The sequence below is a fragment of the Sphaeramia orbicularis genome, chromosome 17 (genome assembly GCF_902148855.1).
Source record: "Sphaeramia orbicularis chromosome 17, fSphaOr1.1, whole genome shotgun sequence".
Taxonomy (NCBI): Eukaryota; Metazoa; Chordata; class Actinopteri; order Kurtiformes; family Apogonidae; genus Sphaeramia; species Sphaeramia orbicularis.
The window spans coordinates 35,481,458-35,506,584 of NC_043973.1; the positions used below are offsets into that span (position 1 = coordinate 35,481,458).

The window sequence follows — 25,127 nt, forward strand, 5'->3', positions numbered from 1 at the left end:
CAAACTGTTTAGTCACAAACATAAACCAGTAGGAAATGGAACATTAGTCCCATCGGTCTGAACTGGGGCTGTTCTGGAAGAGCGGGGGGGTTAAAGGAGACTGAATGAGGTACGAGGGCCGTTCAATAAGTTCATGGCCTCACCCAGAACAGAACAACCCAGACTGATAATTTGTATTATATTTTTTAACATAATCTCCATTTACAGCAATGCACTTGGTCCATCGATGTTCAAGCATCACTATCCCATCACGAAAGAATGTAACATCCTGTATTATAACAACCAGTATTTCTGGGTGAGGCCATGAACTTATTGAACAGCCCTCGTATGCATGGATACGCCAGCCGGAGCCTCAGCCAGGGCCGGAGTCGGGGTAGGAGCCCGAGGTGTACGGAGGTGAAGCAGGGGACGGAGCCTTAGCCGGTGTCGGAGACGGTTCAGCCAGACCGGACCGGACTGTAGACGGCGTCGGAGCCCAACCCGGGTACGGAGCAGAGCCTCAGCCAGTGAACTGTTGCTGTGCGGCACTCGTGAACCCTCGGGAACAAGCATTGTGCGTGCCACTACTCTGGAGGCGTGGCTTCGGAAAGATGTCTGAAGAAAGGGGTTTGGACTTTTGAACTGAGTATTTTCAAAATGTAGCTGCTGGAACCGTTTTTCTAAGATCTCAGACCCCACCTTTAAAACTGTTGAATACTGTCATGCACCATGTTGTTGTCTTAGTTTTTTTCCACTCATTCTTTCATTGTTGACATGATTCAATCACAATAGAAAAAGCTGATAATAACTTTTCCCCCCACTTTTTTACAGAACCAACAGTGGAGGTAGGTGTGTTATTGAATCAAAGTCTGCAATCAAGATGCTTTCATCAAAGTGATACAGAGGTTTAACAACAAGGTGCAAACCACTAGTAACATTTAATAACATGAAGGATAGATTACAATAATAATATCTGGATATCAGATGAATCCAAGATGTTCCAAAATGGTGATGTGATGCTGATAGAAGGAACAGGATGAATTATGAAGTATACAGGTCTGTCCTCTGCTCAGATTCAGATGAATGTTGTCAAAAGCGCTTCACACTGTGGGTTGACAACACATACTGTAAATGTAACCTGAGAGCTTTCAGAGGTGAAGAAATAAAAGGTTCTTCAGTTCTTCACATGTCAACCTAATAGAGCAGCTTTTCAATCACTGAAGCCAAAACTGAGGGCAAAAAGACCCATAAACAAGCACCAAGTAAAGACAGCTGTACAAAAGACCTGGAAAAGCATCTGCAGGGTTAAACTCAGTGTTTGGTGTTGGATATTAAACCAAATGTCAAAACATTGTTCATATTTATGAGGGTAGATTTGTTTCTTTTTTAATAAAGCAAATTAAAGCAAAAGAAATGTTGCCTTAACCAAAAAAATATTTTCAATCAAAAAACTTCACTTCAATAAAAAAAAACAACATTTTGAATCAAAGTGTTTTGATGCAAAAAAAAAAAAAAAAAAAAAATGTGAGACTCAAAAATTGGCATTTGAACAGTTTTTTTCTTTGATTGAAAAGGTTTTTTTTTTTTTAATGAAGTGAATCATTTTTTGATTGAAAACATATCTTTTGATTGAAGTCATCTTTTTTCTATTTGGGCCATACTATGGGTCGGATATTTGTGTCTTTATTATTCAATCCCAAAAAATATCACTTCAATCAAATAAATATTTTCAATCAAAAAAAATTTCACTTCAATCAAAAATTGAATTGAAGTGATATTTTTTCTAGATTGAATAACAAAGACACAAAAATATCCTTCCCATATTTTGGCCAAAATACAAAAAATATGACTTCAATCAAAAAATAACTCCTTTCAATAAAAAAAAAAAAAAACTTTTCAATCAAAGAAAAACTGTTCAAAGACAATTTTTTGCTTCTCACATATTTTTGTTGCATTCAAACACTTTTTTTCTTTGATTGAAAAGGTTTTTTTTTATTGAAAATATTTATTTTTGTTAAGGCAACTTTTCTTTTGATTAAATAATAAAGACACAAATCTACCCTCATACGTATTTATAAGGATCTGAGTTTGTCCAATTATTTTTGAGCCTCTAAAAATGGAGGGACTTTGTTTAAAATGGTTGTAATCCCTACATAGTTAATGCGCTATTTTTCTTTATATTACAGCTAACACTTCACACTTCAACCACCACTTTGTCGTTTCCTTTCAGATCCACTCTGGTGGTGTCCAGGGGCAAAACCACAACATTTCTGTCACTGTCCAAATACTTATGAACCTGATTATAGATTTCTCACTTCCTCTGCTGACATCTTGTTGGAATATCCAATTCTACGAGGCCTTTCTATGACGATAACAGACGTTTTATACTACTGTCGACAGATGACCATTTAGTCTTTAGCTTCATGTACTCCTTATCATGAGCTCCCACTCCACATACACACACACACAAACACACAACATAGGCTCTGAGGTCAAAGCAATCTCAACCTTAATTTTCTCAGGGGCATAGTATGTTGTTTTTCAATGGCAAAAGTAATAGAATGGAGGATGACAAGGCTCAGACTCTCTGCAGGTTCATGTATAAAGATAATGAAAGTGTGTGTGCATGTGTGTGTGTGTGTGTGTGTGTGTGTGTGTGTGTGTGTGTGTGTGTGTGTGTGTGTGCGTGCGTGCTTACACTTGTGTGCGTGTAAAAGGCGATTGAAAGAGGGGGGAAAAAAAGGTGAAAAGGCGTCAAAGAGGAGAGGGAGGACGAAGACGGTTAATGGAGAAGGCTGCAAATAAGATGTGCCGGTGATGATGAAGGGAGAGAGAGAGAGAGAGAGAGAGAGAGAGAGAGAGAAAGAGGTGGGGTGAACACTAACACTCAAATACAGGAAATCGAGTCAGCCGTGATGCACTGAGACACTAAAGCAGCCAAGACAAAGTAGAGGATTATGATGATCCACGCATGATCTGGTAAATACCACAAGGATAAACAGCATCAAGAATCCACAAACCACAGGTAGGATTTTTAACTTTTTTGAGGAGGTGGGAGAGAGAGAGAGAGAGGGGGTTCCTGTTCATGTAAACTTATGTTAAGAACTCACTGCATGTAGAATTGATAAACAAATCCAAACCAAAGTCTGTCTGGAGTCTGTTTTCCACTGAATGGAAAGCACTGTTTATCATATAAGAACATTTTTAAAGCCAAAGGGAATTATGATTATTTCATGTCAGAGTGTGCAGTTTTCATTAATTGGTTGGTTGGTGCACATTTGTATCCATACATACTGTTTTGTTTTTTGTTTTTTTTTCTTTAATCCTTTCATGCATGAATTATGATTACCTAAATCAAGATTTTTTTTCCTGAATGTTTTTATTCCTCTTTAGGCATGAAAAAAAAACAATGTGATTGAAATTTTTTTTAGGAATCTATTTTTCATGGAGTTACAAAAATGTCCCCTCAGCTGGACACCATTCATTTAATTTTTGAAGCAAAGAACATGTATATACTGACATACTGTGTGAAAACTAGATAGATAGATAGATAGATAGATAGATAGATAGATAGATAGATAGATAGATAGATAGATAGATAGATAGATAGATAGATAGATAGATAGATAGATAGATAGATAGATAGATAGATAGATACTTTATTGATCCTTTGCAGGAAATTGTTTTGTTACTACAGCAGCAGTACAAGAAAAACTCACTGATCCATCACGATCAACTATAAATAAAATCATTTTTCATGCTGTGAATCTGATGTTTCCTCATATTTTAACATATTAAAATACTATTTATTACTCTCTCAGATAATATGCAACAAAAAAAACAACAACTTTTTGTTTTAAAAGAATTTTAAATTAACCCTTTCATGCATGAATTACTTAGTTGAGAATTTTTATTTATTTATTTATTTATTTTGCTGTTTTTATTCCTCTTTAGGCATGAAAAAACGATGTTATTGATTTTTTTTTTTTTGTTTGTTTTTCATTGAACTTATTTTTCATGGAGTTACAAAAATGTCCACTCATCTGAACACCATTCATTTAATTTTTGAAGCAAAGGAACATGTATTTAAAACCTATCATCAGAAAGTTGACTAGTTACTGTGTGAAAACTATGAAATAATAACATTTTTCACGTAGCTGATGTTTTCTCACATTTTAACATACTCTAATACAAGTTATTACTCACTTCATGGAGATACTATGCAATAAAAAAAAAAAAAACAACTTTTTGATTAAGACAACTTTTATTAATAGTCTTATAATAATTAACAATTGACTTACACTAAAACATATTACTGCAGATCAGGTTTATCAAGAACAGCAAAGTTACAGTAATGGTGTGAATTACAGTGTATGGGATGATGCATTATGTGTCCAGTGTGTTGGCTGATTTGAAACTTAAACAACAAAACCCATGAATTTAACAAGAGAAGAATAGCTGTCCACTGTAGTGACCAGTATGCATGAAAGGGTTAAAGTTTACTAACAATTAGCAACTGATTTACACTCAAATATGTAACTGAAGGTCAGGTTTAGCACGAACAGGAACAGTAATGGGATGAATTGTAATGTATGAGGTGTTGCATAAGAGTCCACTGTTGGTTGATATGCAAGTAAAAAAACAAAATCCATGAATATACAAGAGAAAAACTGTAGAATATCTGTCCACTGTAGTGACCAGTATGCATGAAAGGGTTAAATTGCTGGTAGTGGGTATGTTCCCTCAGTTGCAGTGAGCAGAACCCCACAGCTGCTTAGTAACCATCGCCTGCATTCTGAATGGTCGACACCACTAAAAGAGCCTACTTTGGTTTGTTTTATTTGGTTTATTTGGTAATAGAGGACTGGATTTGAGCAAAAAAACGCCTAAAAGGTCAAGCTTTATGATGACATGAGGCACTCCATCTCTGTCGGCATCTTTAAATAAAACTTAAAGTAAATCTTCTGCGCTTGGTTTTCGATCAGTGTCAGTTATTGTTTAGTTTTAACGTCTAATTTTAAGTGTTGAGGGAAGTGTTGTTTTTGCTGTGTGATGCAGTGGTCTGTCTTTTTTTGGGGCGATCTATTAATACATTTCAGTTAAATGGAGTTGAACTGAGAATCCAAAATGCAAAAATGTTCCCACGCAAAAACAGAAGGGAGAACTAAACGCTCTCTCTTCAAATCAAACCCAACAACGCACATGATTTAAACAAACATTGTGAGCAAGATGACCTTTGCATTTTGGGCTGAATGTCAACATGCATTAAGTTGTTGAGTATTTGCATTTATTAATTTAACTTAAAGTGTAAGCATAACATGTCATTATGAAAATGTTTACGTCTACAAAGAATCCTTAAAAAAAAACGTGAATAACATGAACTATGAACAAACTGATGTTTCTTAAAAAAAAATAAATGCAATTTAATCAGTATTGTCCTGGCTTATCATTCACATAAATTTCAGTTAAACCTTTGATGCATGAATTATGAGAACATTAGTCAAGATTTTTTTTTTTTTTTTTCCCTGAGTATTTTTATTCCTCTTGCGGCATGAAAAACCAATGTGATGGAAAAAATGTTTATGGAGTTACAAAAATGTCCACTCAGCTGGATACCATGGGTTTAATTTTTGAAGCAAAGAAACATGTATTTAAAACATAATAACAGAAAGTGTGTGAAAACTATGAAAAACTACAGATGGAAATTAGCACTGCTGCTACAATCTGGGATATTTACAGCTGCAACTGTTGTACATGTTCATTAACCCTTTCATGCATGAATTATGAGAACCTTACTCAAGATTTTTTTTCCTGAGTGTTTTAATTCCTCTTTAGGCATGAAAAAAAAACAATGCCATTGATTTTTTTTTTTTTTTTTAATGAACCTATTTTTCACGGAGTTGCAAAAATGTCCACTCAGCCAGAAACCATGTATTTAATTTTTGAATCAAAGAAACATGTATTTACTGACATACTGTGTGAAAAGTATGGATTTTTTTTTTTTTTTTTTTTTTTTTGTACCTGTCTTGTTTGGCAGCCTCTTAACAGTAGAATGGTAGTCTGGCTGGTTTTTTGTGCCGAACAAATTTGTTTTGCCAAGGGAAACTTAAATTGAGGCTCCCCTTGATATTCTACTGTCTTTATTATGAGTTTTGAATCACATGCCGGACCTGACAACGAAACATGTATTTACTGACATACTGTGTGAAAACTATGATTTTTATTTTTTTTTTAATGCTGCTAAACTGATGTTTTGTCATTTTAACATACTCTAATACTAGTTATTACACACTTTATGGAGATAATATGCAAAAAAAAAAAAAAAAAAAAGTTAAAAAAAAAAAAAAAAAAAAAGCCTGTTAATTACAGTCTAATAATAATAACAAGCAATTGATTTACACTCAAACATGTTAGTGCAGATCAGGTTTATCAAGAACAGCAAAATTACAGTAATGGTTCCAATGTCGGTGTATGGGATGATCCACACTGTCGGCTGATCTGGAACTAAAACAACAAAATCCATGAATATACAAGAGAACAGCTGGAGAAGAACTGTCCACTGGAGTGACCACTATGCATGAAAGGGTTAATATGCACTGTCCCTAATAAATAAATAGAGAAAAATAAATAAAAATGTTTTTAATGCAGCTAATCTGATATTTTCTCTCATTTTAACATACTCTAATATTAGTTATTACTCACTTCATGGAGATAATATGCAAAAAAAAAAAAAAAAAAAAAAAAAAAACTTTTTGTTTAAGAAAACTGGTAATTACAGTCTAGAAACAACTAGCAATTGATTTACACTCAAATATGTTACTGTAGATCAGGTTTATCAAGAACAGCAAAGTTACAGTAATTGTATGAAATTGTAGTTTATGCGATGGTGCGTAAGTGTCCACTGTGTTGGCTGATATGCAAATAAAACAACAAAACCCATGAATATACAAAACTGTAGACCACTGTAGTGATATGCATGAAAGGGTTAAATGGAGTTGAACTGTGTATCTAAAATGCAAAAATGTCCCCACACTAAACAGAGTTAAACGCTCTCTTTTCCAATCAAACCCAACAAAGCAGATGATTCAGTGCTTAAAGAGACAGTGTAAGGAAGATTACTGAGAATTGTTTAAAATGAATGTTATAGCACTTTGCACTACTTTAGGATATTTGCAGTTTGGACTGAATGTCAAAATGCATTAAGCTGTTGAGTATTTGTACTTATTAATGAATCTAATCAGGACATAATTAAGCATAATCAACGTAAGTGTATATTATTTCAGGATAAAAGTCACCGTTTCTGCTCTGTGTCTTTTGTTTAGGTTATTAACTGACAAAAGCCTTGTCTTCAATCCCCACCATGCCTGTGTTAAACTGCTCCCATGCTGCTCTTTCATCCTCTGGAAATGCAGTTTTCAGTGACGTAGGCTGCCCTGAAGCTGCGGCCATGTGTGGGATGAATATCTCCTGGGTGTTGGCTAAAGCTGATGCACAAGAGCTGGATGAGTTATGCTTGAGTGAAAAGGACTTTCTGGCCAAGTACCTGGGCTCCCCCATGTCCCCTGTGTTCATCCCCGTCTGCATCACCTACCTCGTCATCTTCCTGGTGGGCGTCCTTGGCAATTCCCTGACCTGCGCCGTCATTTTGCGCTACAGGGTGATGCAGACGCCCACCAACTTCTACCTGCTGAGCCTGGCGGTGTCAGACCTGCTGGTGCTGCTGATGGGGATGCCCTTAGAGATCTACGAGATGTGGCAGAACTACCCCTTCCTGCTCGGAGAAGGAGGCTGTTACTTCAAAACCTTCCTGTTTGAGACCGTCTGCTTTGCCTCCATCCTCAACGTCACTGCTCTCAGCGTGGAGCGTTACGTAGCCGTCGTGCACCCCCTCAAAGTCAAACACATGACCACGCGTGCCCACGTGAAGAGGGTCATCATCATGCTGTGGGTGCTGTCCATGCTGTGTGCCGTGCCCAATACCAGCCTGCATGGGATCACAGTGCTGTCAAAGTTTGGAAAAGTCTTCCCCCGGTCAACAATCTGCAGTATGTAGAGGAGTTACTGCATATTTATACTTCAGCTTTAACCCCTTACTACCTAAATATATTAACAATTATTTTAACGCTGTAAAGCCTGAACCATTAAATCATTGACAGAAAATTCCAGTTCTTTGAAACTGGAGCCTTTATTTGACCGCCTGAACAACCAAAAAACATTTTTTCAATTGTCAGTTTCCATGTATGAGTTTTTATTTTGTATCATATTTGATACATCAGGTCTCAATGCTCAAATATTATTATTTTTGACCAAACAAAAACATAATATAACACAACACAATCAAGTCTAACAAATTGGTAATTCCTTTTCAAAAGTGGCAAAGTTCTTCCTCCTTCCTCATTGATGACAGTCTTGTAGTGTCACTGGTAAAGCCTCTGGTGGATGAATTCCTCCCACCTGGTGGATTATCTGTGTATTGCATGTATCTAATTGTATAAATCAGGTTTTTCAAGAAAAAAATCATGTAGAGGGCTTCAAAACTCAGGTATCAAATATGATAAGTTTGGCGTTATAGGGTTGAAAATGAATTATTTCTGTTGTTTTTTTCATTTGTATATGTAAGGGTAGAGACTGCAATCTGGTAGGATCAGCGATTCTACCAGTAGAGACTCCGATCGTAGTCTCTACCGGTAGAAACTCCGATCCTGCCAGTAGAAGGGTTAGGGTTAGGGTTAGGGTTAGGGGTTAGGGTTAGGGGTTAGGGTTAGGGTTCGGATCGGATCAGAGTTTCTACCAGTAGAGACTCTGATCGGAGTTTCTACCGGTAGAGACTACGATCGGAGTCTCTACTGATAGAATCGCCGATCCTACCAGATCGCAGTCTCTACCCTGACATATATAGCACATACAGTAGCTAATACTGCAGGCAAATGTGGCCCAAATCCCGTTGTTTTTCCCATATGTGACCTGTATCCGATCTGTTAAAGACAGTTTGAACAACAAATCCACCCCATGCCACTTTTATATGTGGTCCTGAATCTGATACATCTCTGATACACTGAAAAAAATCAAAATCTTACCAAGATAATTTTCACTTGTTCCATTGGAAGATTTTTTTGCTTGAATTAAGCAAAAAAAATCTTGAATTGAGCAAAAAATCTGCCAATGGAACAAGTAAAAATTATCTTCGTAAGATTTCTCAAAATAAGATTCTCCAGATCTATTGTCCAAAAATAAATTCTTATATCTCACTGAAAAGTTACTCTTTAGGTGATTGTCTTATTTTAAGTGTGATGAGATATTTTGACTAGAAATGAGAAAAACACACTTTGTAATATTTAGATTTTTTTTGTGTATTTTGCAATGCAACTTCAGTCTGAATGACCAGGTCGCATTTATCCAACCTTTACATCATAGAAATGTGATATATGTCACAATTATATCCCAGGAGGAGGAGGAGCAGCAGGAAAAATATTTTTACTTCTGTAAACACAGTGTGTGCCTACGTGGTCATGTATTACGTCAGGACCTCTTTTGTGCATGTGGGTCACCCAGGGTAGAATACAGTTCAAACCCAAAACTGATAGACATTGCATTTAATATGTAATATGAGAAAGCACACAAAAAAAATCAGATTTCACCAAAAAAACTGAATAGTGCATTAAAACCTGCTGTCTGAACGTAGCCTTAGTGACATTAAGCTTAATTGTCATATCTGGCATAACAGTAATTAAACTAATTTTCCAGTCTCGGGTATGTAGATTACTGTATTGATGCTACTATTGATCAGTTCTTCCAGTCAACAATCCAAACAAAACAAAAATGATCCAAAAATCAGTAGAATCTCATCAATTTAATAACACTGTTACCGAAACAGGGCTTTGAAACTGATCCGTGAACGTCGGGAATGATAGATAAACCAGGTAACACATGTACATTCACAATGTTGAGCAGCATTTCATGACAAAAATAGAGGAATCAAATTTGTGACAATAGTCTACAAAGGGTTAAGTACAGATTCATAGGGTTTCCAAGATTCATTATGTGTGACACTCCAGTTATCTGTAACACTCCTGAGAACTGGAATAACAGTTCATGTGTGTAAGGAGAGAACAGAGCAAATCATTCTCAGCAGTACAAATGGTTCCACACCAGCTGAATGATTCAACTCTAAAACATTGTTACAAAACTCATCCGTCTTGGCAGAATAGTATGTGTTTACACAAGCGGTATACTTACAATGGCAGCAGTAACTCATGATGATAGCAGAGAATAACAGAAGAGTTTAACAAGGCAAACACTTCCTGCACTTTCACTGTGAACAATAACATTCTGTATACTGAACAAAACAAGAAGAACGAGTAAATATAGAAAGATTTAATCATCTGTGTTTTCAGACGCTTAATGGACAAATCATCAACAATTAGCATCTGTAGTGAAGTAATGTCCAACCAGCAGCTATAACATGCCAGTGGATTATTTACACTGTTTTTTTACACTTATGTATTCTAGTGCATGTTCATATATAAGTCTGTGTGAGTTTATAATTTGTAAAGCAGTATTTGTCATCGTCAACAATAAGTGTCATCAGCACTCATTCATTTTCTGAACCACATAAAGGAGTGATATTTTGTTTTGTTTTTTTTAAATGGAATTATGCATTTGAAAACATTTCCCTGTGGTCTACCTAAACTCTAAATGCTGTTGCTTGGGTTTGAATTCTTCATTAACCCATAAAGACCCAAAACAACCACCGGCGACAAAAATCATCTGCCAGTATACAATGTTTAATAAATAACTTTCAGATCCACTAATTCTATCAATCCATGTAAATAATTGGCATAAAATACAGTTTGTCATCTTTTCATGGTCATCAGATATGACCCATTTGGACGTTCAGAGGCTCTGTAGTTACCATGGAAACACTATCATCTTCTACAACATTGATTCACTAGTAAAACCCATGGAGTTGGATCAATGACAGTGGATGGATGCACTTGTTTCGTGTTCAATTAATGATATATTTTCTGAAAAAGTTACTTTTTCTTCATTTTTCTCTCTTTCTCATATTATGACAATTAACTTTAACCTGAGCTTTTATGAACATCTACGTGATCAGTAAATTAAATATGAGAAAATACCTGATTTTTATTGAAGAAACACAAAATTTAGAGCATAATATTACAATAAATGGTGATAAATCACTTAACCCTATATTGGGCAAGTGACTATTTTTGGTCATTTCCTGAAACATTAAATATGGGGCCATTCCTGTGCCTCAATGAGGTCCAGAAGCATGTTCAATCAATCAAATTTTATTTATATAGCGCCAAATCATAACAAAAGTTATCTCATGACACTTTACATATCGAGTCGGCTGAAACCAGACTCTATGTTGGGTTTTATAACATTATACAGTGATTCAGAGAGATTTTGTTGACATTTTGAAGGTAAAAATAGTGAATATAAGTGATTTTTGTCAGTTTATGACTTAATAACAGTTGTTTTAGTGCATGCGTTTACTTTTTAGCAAGTGCTGCTCAGATGTTTTAAGGCAAGAGGAGGTAGATGACAAATGACCAATAACACACTAAGGTTGACATTTTGAATTTCAGAGTATTTCAGTGAGTGCCCTATAAAGGGTTAAGAAAGATTAAACAGAGAGAAAAATTAATTTGGAACTACCACAAAAATAGCACTGGGTCTTTATGGGTTAATTCAGCTCCACAGGTCCATCTTCAACCCTATTTCTCAGTAATGACACCAGAAAGTTGGTTTGGAGCGCTGGCCCTTTAAATGCAAATGAGCCACTTCAGGCCCCGCCCCCTCCAGGTTATTGGCTGTGCTGCTCTGTCCCATTCAACCAACAACTGAACATTTGACGTAATCAGCTCCAAGTTTGGACATATTTTCAGTTTTTACTACAACCGCTGCTGCTGATAAACAATTATGTCGTACTCGGAGAAATGTTCGGCAGAAGTCTGGACCTTATATGTGCAAATGTGGTGGCATAACTAGTTATAAAATGTTACAAATTAACCAGGAATTAAAACAGGTTGTAGAAATCCACTCGATTTTTACCCAAATGAATATAAAGATAGCTTTGCAGCAGCTGGAGGGTTCAAATTCAAACTTTTTGAACTATTAGGGTCCAAATACACAAATAAATGAACCACAGACTAATAAAAGTGGGTTTAGATAAATATGAGCCCTTTAAAGCAGGGGTGTCAAACTCATTTTATTTCAGGGGCCACATAATGTCTGATATGATCTCAAATGGGCCGGACCAGTAAAATAATAACATATAAATGATTTAAAATCTTAACTTTCATCCATGTTTTAGAGTGAAAAAAAGTTAAATTAAATCATGAAAATGTTCATGTCTATAAAGTATCCTTCAAAAAATCTGAATAACATGAACAACCTGACATTTCTTAAGAAAAAAAAAGTAAAATTTTAACAATATTATGCCTTACATGTTCATTATAACTTACAGATCACAGTGAATCTACACAGGCACAAAACATTTAATAACAGGCGTAATATTTTTTAGACTAGACTAGACTAGACTAGACTAGAACAGAATAGAATAGAATAGAATGTCTTTATTGACATCGTACAGGTACAACGGAATTAAAAAAAGTGCAGTCATCCTAGGTGCCATAAAAAGTATGAATAATGTATATAGAAGAGTATAAAAACTAAAATATAAAAGAAAAACCCTTACGGTATAAATATCTATTTTAAAAAAAACCGCATACAAAAGTGTTAAAAGTGTTTTAATATTACACTTACTTTTCTGAAGACATTTCACATTCATATTTGTTCAGGTTTTTCACCATTTTTGTGAGAGGATAGTTTGTACATTTTCATTTTTTTTCACATTTTTTTTACACTAAAAGAAAGAAAAATTTGGAGTTGTCATTATCTATTGGTTGTTATACATATACATACATATACAGGGTGACACAAAAAAACGGGAACTTTTTAACAATCCAATAAAACCAAGAGTGATGGAAGAAAAATATTTTATTCATAGTCATTGAAACCTTAAACCATGCCATTTAAGAAACATTGATGGAATTTTCATTTTTTAAAAATTCCTTCCTGTAGATGGCGTCCTCCTGTATGAATGCATTCTTGAAATCTACTGTTGAGATTCCTCATTGACCGCTGCAACATCTCAGATGGGATACTGTGAATGTCATCCTGAATTCTCTGTTTTAACTCATCCAGAGTTCTTGGTCGAGTCGTGTACACTTTACTCTTGAGATAGCCCCACAAGAAAAAATCACAAACGCACAAATCTGGCGATCTAGGGAGCCAGGAGTACGAGCACTTCTTGGTCATCCTGTTGGTTTCTTCTTTAGGGCAGATCCAGTCTCTTCAAAGTTATTAATCCAACATTTTATCGCGTGTTTTGATGGAACAGCACCATGACGTCCTAAGTTGTAAAAACGTCGGAACTCCCTCTGCGCAGCTGTCAAACTATCACCGTTTTATAAAACATTTTTATGGCTAATGCACGCTGTTGCCCGTTCCACTGATCCATGGTTACTAAAATGGGGGCTGTGTTTACTTGCTCAAGGTCACTGTCTCGCAGTGCTGCCACTTTCTCATGTCTGCCAATACACACTTCAAAAATTCCCGTTTTTTTGGGTCACCCTGTATTTTCCTGGTCTGACCCATTCGAGATTGCATTGCTTTATATGTAGCCCTTGAACTAAAATGATTTTGACACCTTTGACTGTTTATGTCTTAAGTGTCATTTTTGAAAGTACTGAAGCCACATTTTTTGGACATTTCAAGTTGAGCATATAAACAGGTTGTATTTGTTTAGCTAAGTCCAACCTATAAATATTTTTAATAGACTTTTTTTGTGTTTTCAATTCACCCCATGGACCCTTTTGGTCCACAGGCCGTATATTTGACACCCCTGGTTGAAAGGGGCTGTCTGTCCCAGCTACCAGTGTGTGAAGGCATGATACAACCTACACATCCTGGACAAGTCACCAGGGCTGACACATACAAACAACCACTGACTAGATTACATTGACTCAATTAACGTATTAAGATGCATGTTTGTTGATGGTGGAAGGAAGCTGGAGGAGAAAACCCGAGCAGACATGAGGAAAACATGAAAGTTCCACGCAGAAAGGCCCACTGTCATGTCATATAGTTAATACACTGATCAGCCACATTATTAGATACACAGTGTAGTATCACATGTATCTAATAGAATGGTTGGTGAGTGTATACGGGTGCTTCTATGAAACTGGTCCCTAAAAACAGGACATGGGGGCTACAAATTCAAGCCAGATGTAGACTAATGATATGAAGCAAGTTTGGAAGCACTTTGGGTCTATTAAAAAAAGAAAAAAAAGGAATATTTACAGAGATAAAAGAGAAACTATTTTTTCAGATAAAGCACATCGTTATATTATTTTTATATTATATTTTATAGAAAGATCCGCATGTAACACGGAAAAAAGGACACAAAAATTACATGCTACTATTTGTTCAAATATCTTTTTATTCTCTCACAGGTACATTTTGGGAATCAAACTAATTATGCAAGGCAGAGTGTTTCACAAAAATGAGCACTGTTGTAAAATCACTCACGATTTTTGTGTGTTTAACCCTTTAAAGCAGGAGTGGGCAACTGCAGTCCTCAAGGGCTGGTATCCTGCATGTCTTAGATATTCCCCTCTTCCAGCCACATCTGGTTCAATTAATGATCAGCTCATCATCATGCTCTGCAGAAGCCTGATGACGATGTAATGGCTTCCAGGTGCGATGGAAGAAGGAAATATCTAAAACATGCAGGACACCGGCCCTCGAGGACTGGAGTTGCCCACCCCTGCTTTAGGAGGCACTCATAGAAATACTCTGAAATTCAAAATTCCAAACTTAGTTTGTTATTTGAGGACATAAGACTTTATTAATTTTGTGAAAATTTTCCTTTTTTATTATTATTATGTAGAAAATCAAGATTAAGGAAGTTACCATATTTGGTTCCTTACCTATAAGTGCCAAAAAAAAAAAATACAAGGAGTAAATTAATTATAAAAAATACAAGAAAAAACACATGTAAGGTGAAAGGAACATGTATTTTAGAACATTAGACCAACATAAGTGCTGATCCAGACCCCTGTCCACATCCACATGATCCCTTTGAACATCATTCCTTACATTAGTACCATTACTGCATGGTACCAAACAAAGCAGGTACACTCACTGTTCATGCAGAGGTGGACCTGACAGACCCTGGAGACCACAGTGGACCTCAGATTGTTGACTCACTGTCCTCACTGGAACTGTTGCAGTCACCATCTTGTAATGTATGGGAAAATTTCCAAAAATAATCGCTTGCCCGATAAAGGGTTAAATGGGCAGGTTCTGCATGTAACGCCGGTGGACACAATGGGTTACACACAAAAACCTGGAATGAGACTGAGATTCATGAAAAACCCACATGTCTGGATTAGAAAAACCACTAGGATCATCAAATTGAACACACACTCAAAAAAATAATTAAGCCAAAAATGTTGACTTTATGTATTTTAATTACATGTAAATTTTCCATGTAATTTTATTACATAAGTTTAATGTAAAGAGTTGCATTTAATACAATGTTTTTTCTATCATATTGAGTCAATATGAATAAATTAAATACCTTCAGTCAGATTTGCTTTAGTTAATGCAAACTTTTACATAAACTGTATTTGACTGTGACGCTCAGCCTTTTTATGTGAACTAGGAAATAAAGTTTACTTTATTTGTTTAGATTCACTTTATACTAAGCATATTCACATTATGTTTGACTTTTTCGGATAAATAAACTTTAAATTTCATATATTTCAGTTACATTTTACTTTAAAATATTACTTCATGTTTATTAGAGCCAAGAATCTTTTTTTTTGTGTGCAGTGTCTTTATTTATGACTGTATATAAGACCATTTACAGCCATGTTTTCCAGATCAAATGCACTGACACCTAGGTAGCTTTTCCTGTCCCAATTTTGGTCCTATTTTTGGCCCCAACATTTTATAAATTAAGCACTTTGTGACTCTGTCTGTGAAAAGTGCTCTATAAATAAAATTTACTTTACTTACTTACTTTACTTTATAAACTAGAAGCACTCGGAGAGCGCAGACCTCCACCAAGGCAGATCAGTGGGCCCCCGTGTGCCCCACCCCCACCCCCAATCACCACCAAAATGTAATCATTTGTTCCCTGTGCCAGTATCAACATTTCCCAAAATTTTCATCCAAATCCATCCATAACTTTTTGAGTTATCTTGCACACGGACAGACAGACAGACAGACCAACACCAACAAAAACATAACCTTCTTGGTGGAGGTAAAAATTCATTAATTTTGGGATGGTTCAGAGCCAGAGTATAATTTTTTTTGCATTTATTTGAGGTCATCATTAGGTACATCCTGGGGGGTGGGGTTTAAATGTCTCTTTTACTACTGGGTCTAAAAAAAGCTGTTAAAGTGCCAGATACCAAAATGAACCCAGTTTCATAAGCACCCATATGCTGCTGCTATAAACCATCTGCTACAAGATTGAACATTTTGCGCATTCAGTGATGTTCTATATCTATATCTACCTCAGCTCCAACCAGTGGTTTGAGTTTCTGTTGCCTTTCTATCAGCTCAGACTAGTCTGTCTATTCTCTGATCTTTGCATTTACATGACATTTTCACCTTGTTTTTGGATTCTGTTACAGGAGAAGGTAGAGCATGAACAACTATACCACTCTCTAACTTGCTTATATCATCTTTGTTCCCCTTTCTGATGTTTGGTTTGAACTTCGGCAGATCATTTTGACCAGGTCTAAATGTCTAAATACTGCCATGTGATTGGTCTATTAAATATGTGCATTAATATGGAGTCGATGGAGTTGACAGCCATATAAAATAATGTGTTTTCCTCATAAGATACACCTGCTTTCCAAATATATACATGTATGAACTGTTATTTACAAAGAACCTGAAATGGGAATTGATGCAAATTTCTCTCACATGTGCAATGACTGAAGAGAAAATGTGGTTTCAATCTTAAATCAACACTTATACTATCTTCTTACTAGAAATTATGGAAAATATTCAACTGTACAAGCTTTTGTAAGCTATGTAATTTTAGAGAGTGGTATCTCCTACAAAAGTGACACAATGTAAGGAATTCTGAATAATAAAATATGTTATAGAATGCAATGCAGCTGACTTATAAAGCACAATATCACAACCATACCCTATAAAAATATAATAATAATAATAATAATAATAATAATAATAATAATAATAATAATAATAATAATAATAATAATAATAATAATAATAACTTTATTTGTATAGCACCTTTAAAAACAAAGTTTACAAAGTGCTTTGACAGAGACATACACGAAGCAAGTAAAAACACTAAAACAGAAGCAACACAATTAGAGAGATGTATGAACAAGTTGATTATCAAACAGGATCAAATTTAAAAATTGAAATTAAAAATTAAGGTTAAAAAGGGGACAGACATCACATAAAAGCAAGTCTATAAAAATGTGTGTTAAGAAGTGATTTAAAAGATGTTATATGTGATAATATGAGATAAAGATACTCTAATAAAGTGCACGTTATAGTTTTGTCCAAATATGACAGATGTTTGGGCTGAATTTGCATGTCACTGTTATGTATATGTTATTTATTCATCTTAGGCGATAAAACTTTGCTAAGTCTCATGTTTGGAAGCATTAAAACTCCTCTCATTGTAACTGTATCTGCTCACTGTTGCATCTCTGTCCTCAGATCTGGTCAAGCCCACCTGGTTGTACAACCTGATCATCCTCATCTCCACATTGGCCTTCTTCCTGCTCCCAATGCTGATCATTAGCATCCTCTACTTTCTCATTGGCATTCGGCTGCACCGAGAGAGGGCGCTGACCGTGGTCGACACCGTGAGCTTTGGACCAGAAAGTTTGTCCAACGCTCAAAAGCAGAAACAGAATAAACGCAACCTGCAAGTCACCAAAATGTTGTGTAAGCTGTCACTTTAAGTATGTTTTCTCCATGAGTGGATTCATTTCCATTTGCCTCTATTCTTCAATTTTACAGTAGAAATTTATGTAACAGCTCGGTAATGACATGGTAATAGCAGAGTAATGTAGGATTTATTCATTAAAGGGGTCATATTTTGCTAAACAATCCGTGTATCATTCGTTCATTAGTTTTTCAATTTAAAACCAAAAATCAAATTAATTTTCAAAACCAAAATGAAAAACGGATAACAGTTCATTTTTCCATTTCCCCATTATGTGCTCAAATGAAAAATGTAAAAAACGGATAACGACCGTTTCATTCTGTTTTGCTATTTTCAATATAGTTTGGGTGTGTGACCCAGAAGTAGTCGTTACTAGGGAAAAAATAAACAAATGGAATCATGGCCAGAGTGGAGGAATATTTGGCTATAATTAAGCAGCTGTTTGATACGGAAGCGTATTGCATGCACACAAAAAAATAAATTCAGCTCTGTTTTTCTCAATTTACAAGATAATTTTCTCGTTAATTCAGAAAAACAGAGCTAAATGTAATTTTTTTTCACAAAACAGTATCTCATTCATTCAGAAAAAGAGCCAAATTAATTTTTTTGTGTGAATGATGTATGCTTCTGTATCAAACAGCTGCTTAATTATAGCCAAATATTCCTCCAGTCCGACCATGATTCCGTGTGTTTATTTTTTCCCTAGTAACGACTACTTCCGGGTCAGACAAGTGAACTATATTGAAAATGGCAAAATCAGATGAAATGGTCGTTATCCGTTTTTTCCATGTTTCATTTGAGCACAAAATCGGGAAATGGAAAAATGAACCATTATCAGTTTTTCATTCTGGTTTTGAAAATGAAAAACAAAAGAACGAGTGGTTTTTTTTTTGTTTTTTTCAGTTTTGGTTTTAAATTGAAAAACGAATGAACGAACGATACACTGATTCTAAACCCACTTTTATTAGTCTTTAGTACATTTATTTGTGTATTTGGGGGGTGCTTTAAAGCTATGTTCATATTCATTTTGCCAAAAATCAAGTGAATTTCTTCAAGCCATTTTAATTCCTTCTTAATTTCTTGCGTCTATAACTAGTTACGTCACGACCTTTGCACATATAAGGTCCAGACTTCCAACAAACATTTCTCTGAGTACGTCATATTTGTTTATCAGCAGCAGTGGTTCCATACTGAAAATATGTCCAAACCTCGAGCAGATTACCTAAAATGTTCACATGCATTATTATGCATTATTACACATGTTTTAAAATGCATAATAATGCAATAATGAAAACTAAAGGTGGTAAATAAATTAGAAACCAGGAAATTTGATAATCGGCTGTAGGGCGAAGTCAACAAAAGTTTAACATCTAGTCAAAAAAATTTAATTACAGTAATCTACACCAGACTTATGTTTTTGGGTGAGTAATTACTCATATTTTCAGGAAAATGTATTTTGAGATGAGAAAAAATAAGTGAAAAAAAAAATAAAAAATTGAGGAATTTGATGAATGTGAATGTTTGGAAAGTGACAAAGTCACTCTGCCATCACTCTGGATTAATTTTATAAACTCTCATAAATAAACAAAATTTATTCCAAATACACTGATATTTGACTATTACATAATTTATGTCATATTCTAAACACAGTGTTAAAACTTAATAAATGCATATATGTATGCAAAACACATTTGAATATAATGTTAATATTTGCATTTTGTAAATATTGTTAAAAAAAAAAAAAAAAAAAAAGTATATGATATTGATAATTTAAATTTAAAAATTTTTAACTGGATATTTACTTTTGTTGTCCATCCATGCTGCTGCCATTTGCCAAAACTCTTACTATTTAGGTATGATAAAAAAAAAAATGTTTCCTCTAACCAAAAAATAGGTTGTAAAATAGAGGGTTTAAGGTTTACATTGAATATATTTTAGGATGAAAATGTCAGAGGAACTTCACTTTTGAGAACTTTGTCATTCTTGCAAAAAAAAAAAAAAAAAGATGTTAATGTTTTGTCCATCTGTGATATTTGAAACTAAATTTTGCCCTTTGAGGATGTTTAAGACTGCATTTAGACCTTTCCAATTATGTATAATACTTGTCTTTAACTTGTCTGATTCAAAATTTATGAATCAAAAAGTAGTGGGCGGTCCATCCGTGACGCCCTTGACCTCGCCCTTTCAGTCTTAGCAGCCGCCATAGGAGAACGCGTGGTGAGTGATATTCAGATGGTTGAGTAAAAGTCAGTCTGGTTAATGTAATGTTAGTGAAATACCAAAAAGTAGCTGAAGGTTCACATCAGACGCCTCCTTTTGGTTTGTTATGATGGAGTAGAGTTGAAAGTTCCCTCTGCTTGACCTCCGTTTAAGAACTCTCCACATCAAAGGGTGGATGAAGGTTGTGCTTTTTTATATTCTACTGCTCATTTAGAATATGCAGATACAGAGAAGTGGAGACCTGGGTTGACTTCTGTAGAATAAAGTGTCAGTTGACCGCTGCTTACCTTCTCCACCTGCATCCACCGCCCTGTTAACCTGGTACAGATATAGTTCTCCAACGTTGCAGTTTCAACTCATAATATCGAAGATGGATAAACACACCAAGATTTCACATTAACCCTGAAAGACTCTTATGTTACTTTTCCGGCAGTTCCCAAGTAAATTTTTCTCTCTATTTAACCTTTCTTGAGCAATTTAACACCATTTATTATAATATTCTCCTCTGTATTTTGCATTTCTTCAGTAAAAATCTGGTATTTTCCTATATTTAATTCACTGATCGTGTAGATGTTCATAAAAGCTCAGATGAAAGTTAACTGTCATAATATCAGAAACAGAAAATGAAGAAAATGAGACTTTTTTTTAAACAAATTCCTCTTTAACTGTACATAAACTAAGTGTGTCCATCCACTGTCATTGATCCAACTCCATGGGCTTTACTGGTGAATCAATGTTGTAGAAGATGACGGTGTTTCCATGGTAACTATGGAGCCTCTGAACGTCCAAATAGGTCATTTAGAGTAAAAAAAATCTGCATAAGTACACTAGATTTCAAAAAATACTCCAAGGCACACTGTAGGATTTGTGTAAAAATAAAATGTCTTTATTACTTCATGGCAATCTTTTAAAATACAGCAAATGCATTTCGACCTCTGGTCTTCATCAGGGCTTTTTTTCACTGGTGAAGAAAAAAAAAAAAAAAAAAAACATATATAGTTTTTTGTTTTTTTTTTCTTCCCTCACACCTCCCTCCTTCAGTTCATTAAAGTGATTGTATGAAGGTGTGGAACTCACCAGTGAAAAAAAGCCCTGATGAAGACCAGAGGTCGAAACGCATTTGCTGTATTTTAAAAGATTGCCATGAAGTAATAAAGACATTTTATTTTTACACAAATCCTACAGTGTGCCTTGGAACAGTTTTTGAAATCTAGAATGCTTATGCAGATTTTTTTGACTCTAAATAACCAAACACACCACAAGTTTCCAAAGAGCCCCTGTCTATAATCACCAAGAAGACCCAGCAGCACTTCCACTCTGTTGGATTAGAGTCCAAATGGGTCATATCTGATGACCATGAAAAGATGACAAACTGTACTTTACCCCAAATATTTACATGTATTGATAGGATTAGTGGATCAGAAGTTATTAAACATTTTATATTGGTAGATTATTTTGGTCGCCAGCGGTTGTTTGGGTCTTTATGGGTTAATATTAGTCATTTGTAACAAAGCCTGGATGTCGAATATACTTCAAAAAATTTATTAGAATGCACTTGGAAATATAAGTTTGAAGGCATTACTAGAAAATATTAGGTATGGTCACCTCATTTGGAGATATAGTTGAACGTGTGAATAGATTTAAGTTAAATGCATTTAAATTAATACGTTTTAGTTATGACCACACCTCTTTTTGTTTTGACCACGTAAATTGTCACCTGCCTCAGCGCTTTTGGTCACAGAGTAGCTGCTGTAGGAGTTTTAGTGCCTATCATAAAAAATACAAATCAAAAAGTTCTATGCGCTGTCGGCTATCGACGATTGTTTGTTTTAACTCTGAGAGGAGTGTTTTATTGTTGTTTTGTTTTATTGTTGTTTTGTTTTATTGTCCACCAGTTCCATCAACCTGTTCCACAGATATTTTCTCTTAGCTAGATGTCCACTAGCTGACCTGCTATTTTTCTCAGTGAGGGAGAGACTGTAAGCCTGGATAAGTTGAGTTTACTTTAAAAAAAAAATTGAGAAAGTGGTTGCCTTAAGAAAATTAAGTAATGATTAATGAACTTTTGAAGTACATTTAACTTAAAATCTTAGAACGATAGAACGAACAATAGAACGATGGAACAATAGAGTGAACGAACAAACGAATGATCGATAGATAGATACTTTATCGATCTTTTGCAGGACATTTTTTGGTTATTTAGTTAAATGTAAGTTAAATCTATTTAAAAAGTTCATTAATCATTACTTAATCTTTTTTAAGGCAACCACTTTTCTCAGTTTTTTTTTTTTTTTAAGAAAACTCAACTTATCCAGGGTTACAGTGTATATGAATACACAGTTTGCGAAAAAATACTTCATCTAACCCTATAACTCTGAGGTGAAAAGGCTCATTACACTTTTATTCTAGCTGTTTGATTTAATCTGGTGATTACAATGAAGTTAAAGGTCCAGTGTGTACGATTAAGGAGGACCTAACAGCAAAAATTGAATATAATATGCTTTTAATAAATATGTTTTCATTGGTGTATAATCGTGAAAATAAGGATTGTGGTTTTGCCATTTATTTTTGTAGAGAGCAGACTTACACTTCTCTTTTTAAGTGGCATCCAGTATTAAGGTACAACATTATTACCTACTATATTTGCATGTGTACTGGATTTATCAGAACCAAACATGTCAAACAAACAACTACTTTTTTTTAGCATACCCAGTAGTGTTGAATGGAGATGGAGACGTCACTAGTTATCACACAGGCAGCCTTTAAATAGCAAGAGGTTGTTTAGCATTTTGCATCCTTGATTCAAGTGTTTCTAGGTAACAGTCACAGCGTTAAATATGTAATTTATACAGTTTAGCCTTGAAACAAAAGGGGATGTTAAGGGAGAGTGGACTGCAGTATTTTTATATGGTAACTACTTTTTTGATTTACAAGAATTTCCATGGGATTTTGAAAGACTTTGGTGATAGTGGCCTATAATATTGTGAAATCATCAACCTATATTTGGTGAAAAAAAATAGAATAGAATAGAATAGAATAGAATGTCTTCGTTGTCATTTTAACAAGTACGACAAAATTAAAAGTGTCATCCAATCCATGCATCATTATCACTAAGATGTTTGCCCTTGTTACCATGTGTTTCTGACCCCTTGCTAAATAGATTTCAGTGTAACTTTACCCCAATTTATACTTATTGTTAATACCAAGCCATTACATGGTTATTACTTTGGTAACTGCATGGTGTTACCTAATTATTGGCTCTTTATTATCAAGCCATCACACATGAAATATTGCATATAATGCAATATTGAAATATCTGCATTTTATTCAGCTGTTTCTTTTATTTTATTTGTTTTATTATAATTTTTTAGTGCGAGGAAGATGCTACTAAGTTGTTTTCCATTGTAGTGTTATGACAATAATGTTGTACTGTATTCTGTTCTATTCTATTGTGTTCTGTTCTATTCAATTCTATTCCATTGTGTTCTGCTCTATTTGTCTTCTATTCTATTCTATTCTATTGTGTTCTGTTCTATTGTGTTCTGTTCTATTCTTTTCTATTCTGTTCAGTTCTATCTATTCTATTTGTCTTCTGTTCTATTCTATCATGTTCTGTTCTATTTGACTTCATTTCTGTTCTATTCTTTTCTGTTCTATTCTATTCAGTTCTATTCAATTCTATTCTATTATGTTCTGTTCTATTTGTCTTCTGTTCTGTTCTATTCTATTGTGTTCTCTTCTGTTCTGCTCTATTCTATTGTGTTCTGTTCTATTTTACTCTGTTCTATTCTATTCAGTTCTATTCAATTCTATTCTATTGTGTTCTGTTCTATTCTTTTCTGTTCTATTCTATTCTATTCTACTCTACTCTATTCTATTCTATTCTATTCAGTTCTATTCAATTCTATTCTATTGTGTTCTGTTCTATTCTATTCTATTCAGTTCTATCTATTCTATTCTCTTTGTCTTCTATTCTATTCTATTGTGTTCTGTTCTATTTGTCTTCTGTTCTATTCTATTCAGTTCTATTCAATTCTATTCTATTGTGTTCTGTTCTATTCTTTTCTGTTCTATTCTATTCAGTTCTATCTATTCTATTCTATTTGTCTTCTTTTCTATTCTATTGTGTTCTGTTCTATTTGTCTTCTGTTCTATTCTATTCTATTCTATTCATCTGAACCTGTCTTACCTGTGTCCAGGTGTGCTGGTGGTGGTGTTCGGTTTCTGCTGGGCTCCCTTCCACGTGGACCGTCTGATGTGGAGCTACATGGACCAGTCGTCTGACCTGCACCACAGGATCTATGAACCGGTCCACCTCATCTCCGGGGTCTGCTTCTACCTGAGCTCTGCCATCAACCCCATCCTCTACAACCTCATGTCCACCAGGTTCAGAGAAATGTTCAGTCATGTGACCTGTTGCTCTTCCACCTGGATGAGGCGCTCCAGCTCACAGATGACCCAGCGCAGCACACTGAGTGAGAAAACTGTTCAAAATGGACATTAAACCATTCAGACCAGTTGAGGCAGAAGCAGGTTCATTAAACACAGTTGAGAAATAATCTAAAAAAAAAAAAAAAATTTCCCTCTGGTTTTAGTCATCCATCTGTGTGTGTATATTCTGAAGCCACAGATGGTACGATATTAACCTCCCAGCAGTCGACAATGCCATACAGAAAAGTTCCAGAGCCATGTGACAATACCCCCTGAAGGCATAATATGTAAGATCTTATTTAATGAAAAAAAAAAAAAAAAAAAAAATCACAATAATCATAATACCTCTTAAAGCTATGGGAGCTGAAGTCATTGGAAAATTATCAGTAATTGCAGCAGAAAATCACACATTTAACACCCTACCTGTTTATGAGCAGCTAAAAGCTTCTATTACGTGGCA

At 34.9% G+C, this 25,127-nt stretch overlaps 1 protein-coding gene across 1 annotated transcript; it reads left to right on the plus strand.

Moving 5' to 3' along the window:
* Positions 1–2,909: 2,909 nt before the first annotated feature.
* LOC115437571 (neuromedin-U receptor 1-like) lies at positions 2,910–25,042 on the plus strand. Its single transcript, XM_030160817.1, has 4 exons — positions 2,910–3,004; positions 7,302–8,024; positions 17,785–18,015; positions 24,436–25,042. The coding sequence occupies exons 2-4, from the start codon at positions 7,340–7,342 to the stop codon at positions 24,738–24,740; spliced, it is 1,221 nt and encodes a 406-aa protein (XP_030016677.1). The 5' UTR covers positions 2,910–3,004; positions 7,302–7,339; the 3' UTR covers positions 24,741–25,042.
* The last annotated feature ends 85 nt before the right edge of the window (positions 25,043–25,127 follow it).

Bases quoted from the DNA above. Each gene is read 5' to 3' on its own strand.
- LOC115437571 (XM_030160817.1), top strand. From the start codon at position 7,340: ATGCCTGTGTTAAACTGCTCCCATGCTGCTCTTTCATCCTCTGGAAAT. The intron at 8,025-17,784 runs GTATGTAGAGGA...CTCTGTCCTCAG, and splicing joins CCCCCGGTCAACAATCTGCA to ATCTGGTCAAGCCCACCTGG. The intron at 18,016-24,435 runs GTAAGCTGTCAC...ACCTGTGTCCAG, and splicing joins GCAAGTCACCAAAATGTTGT to GTGTGCTGGTGGTGGTGTTC.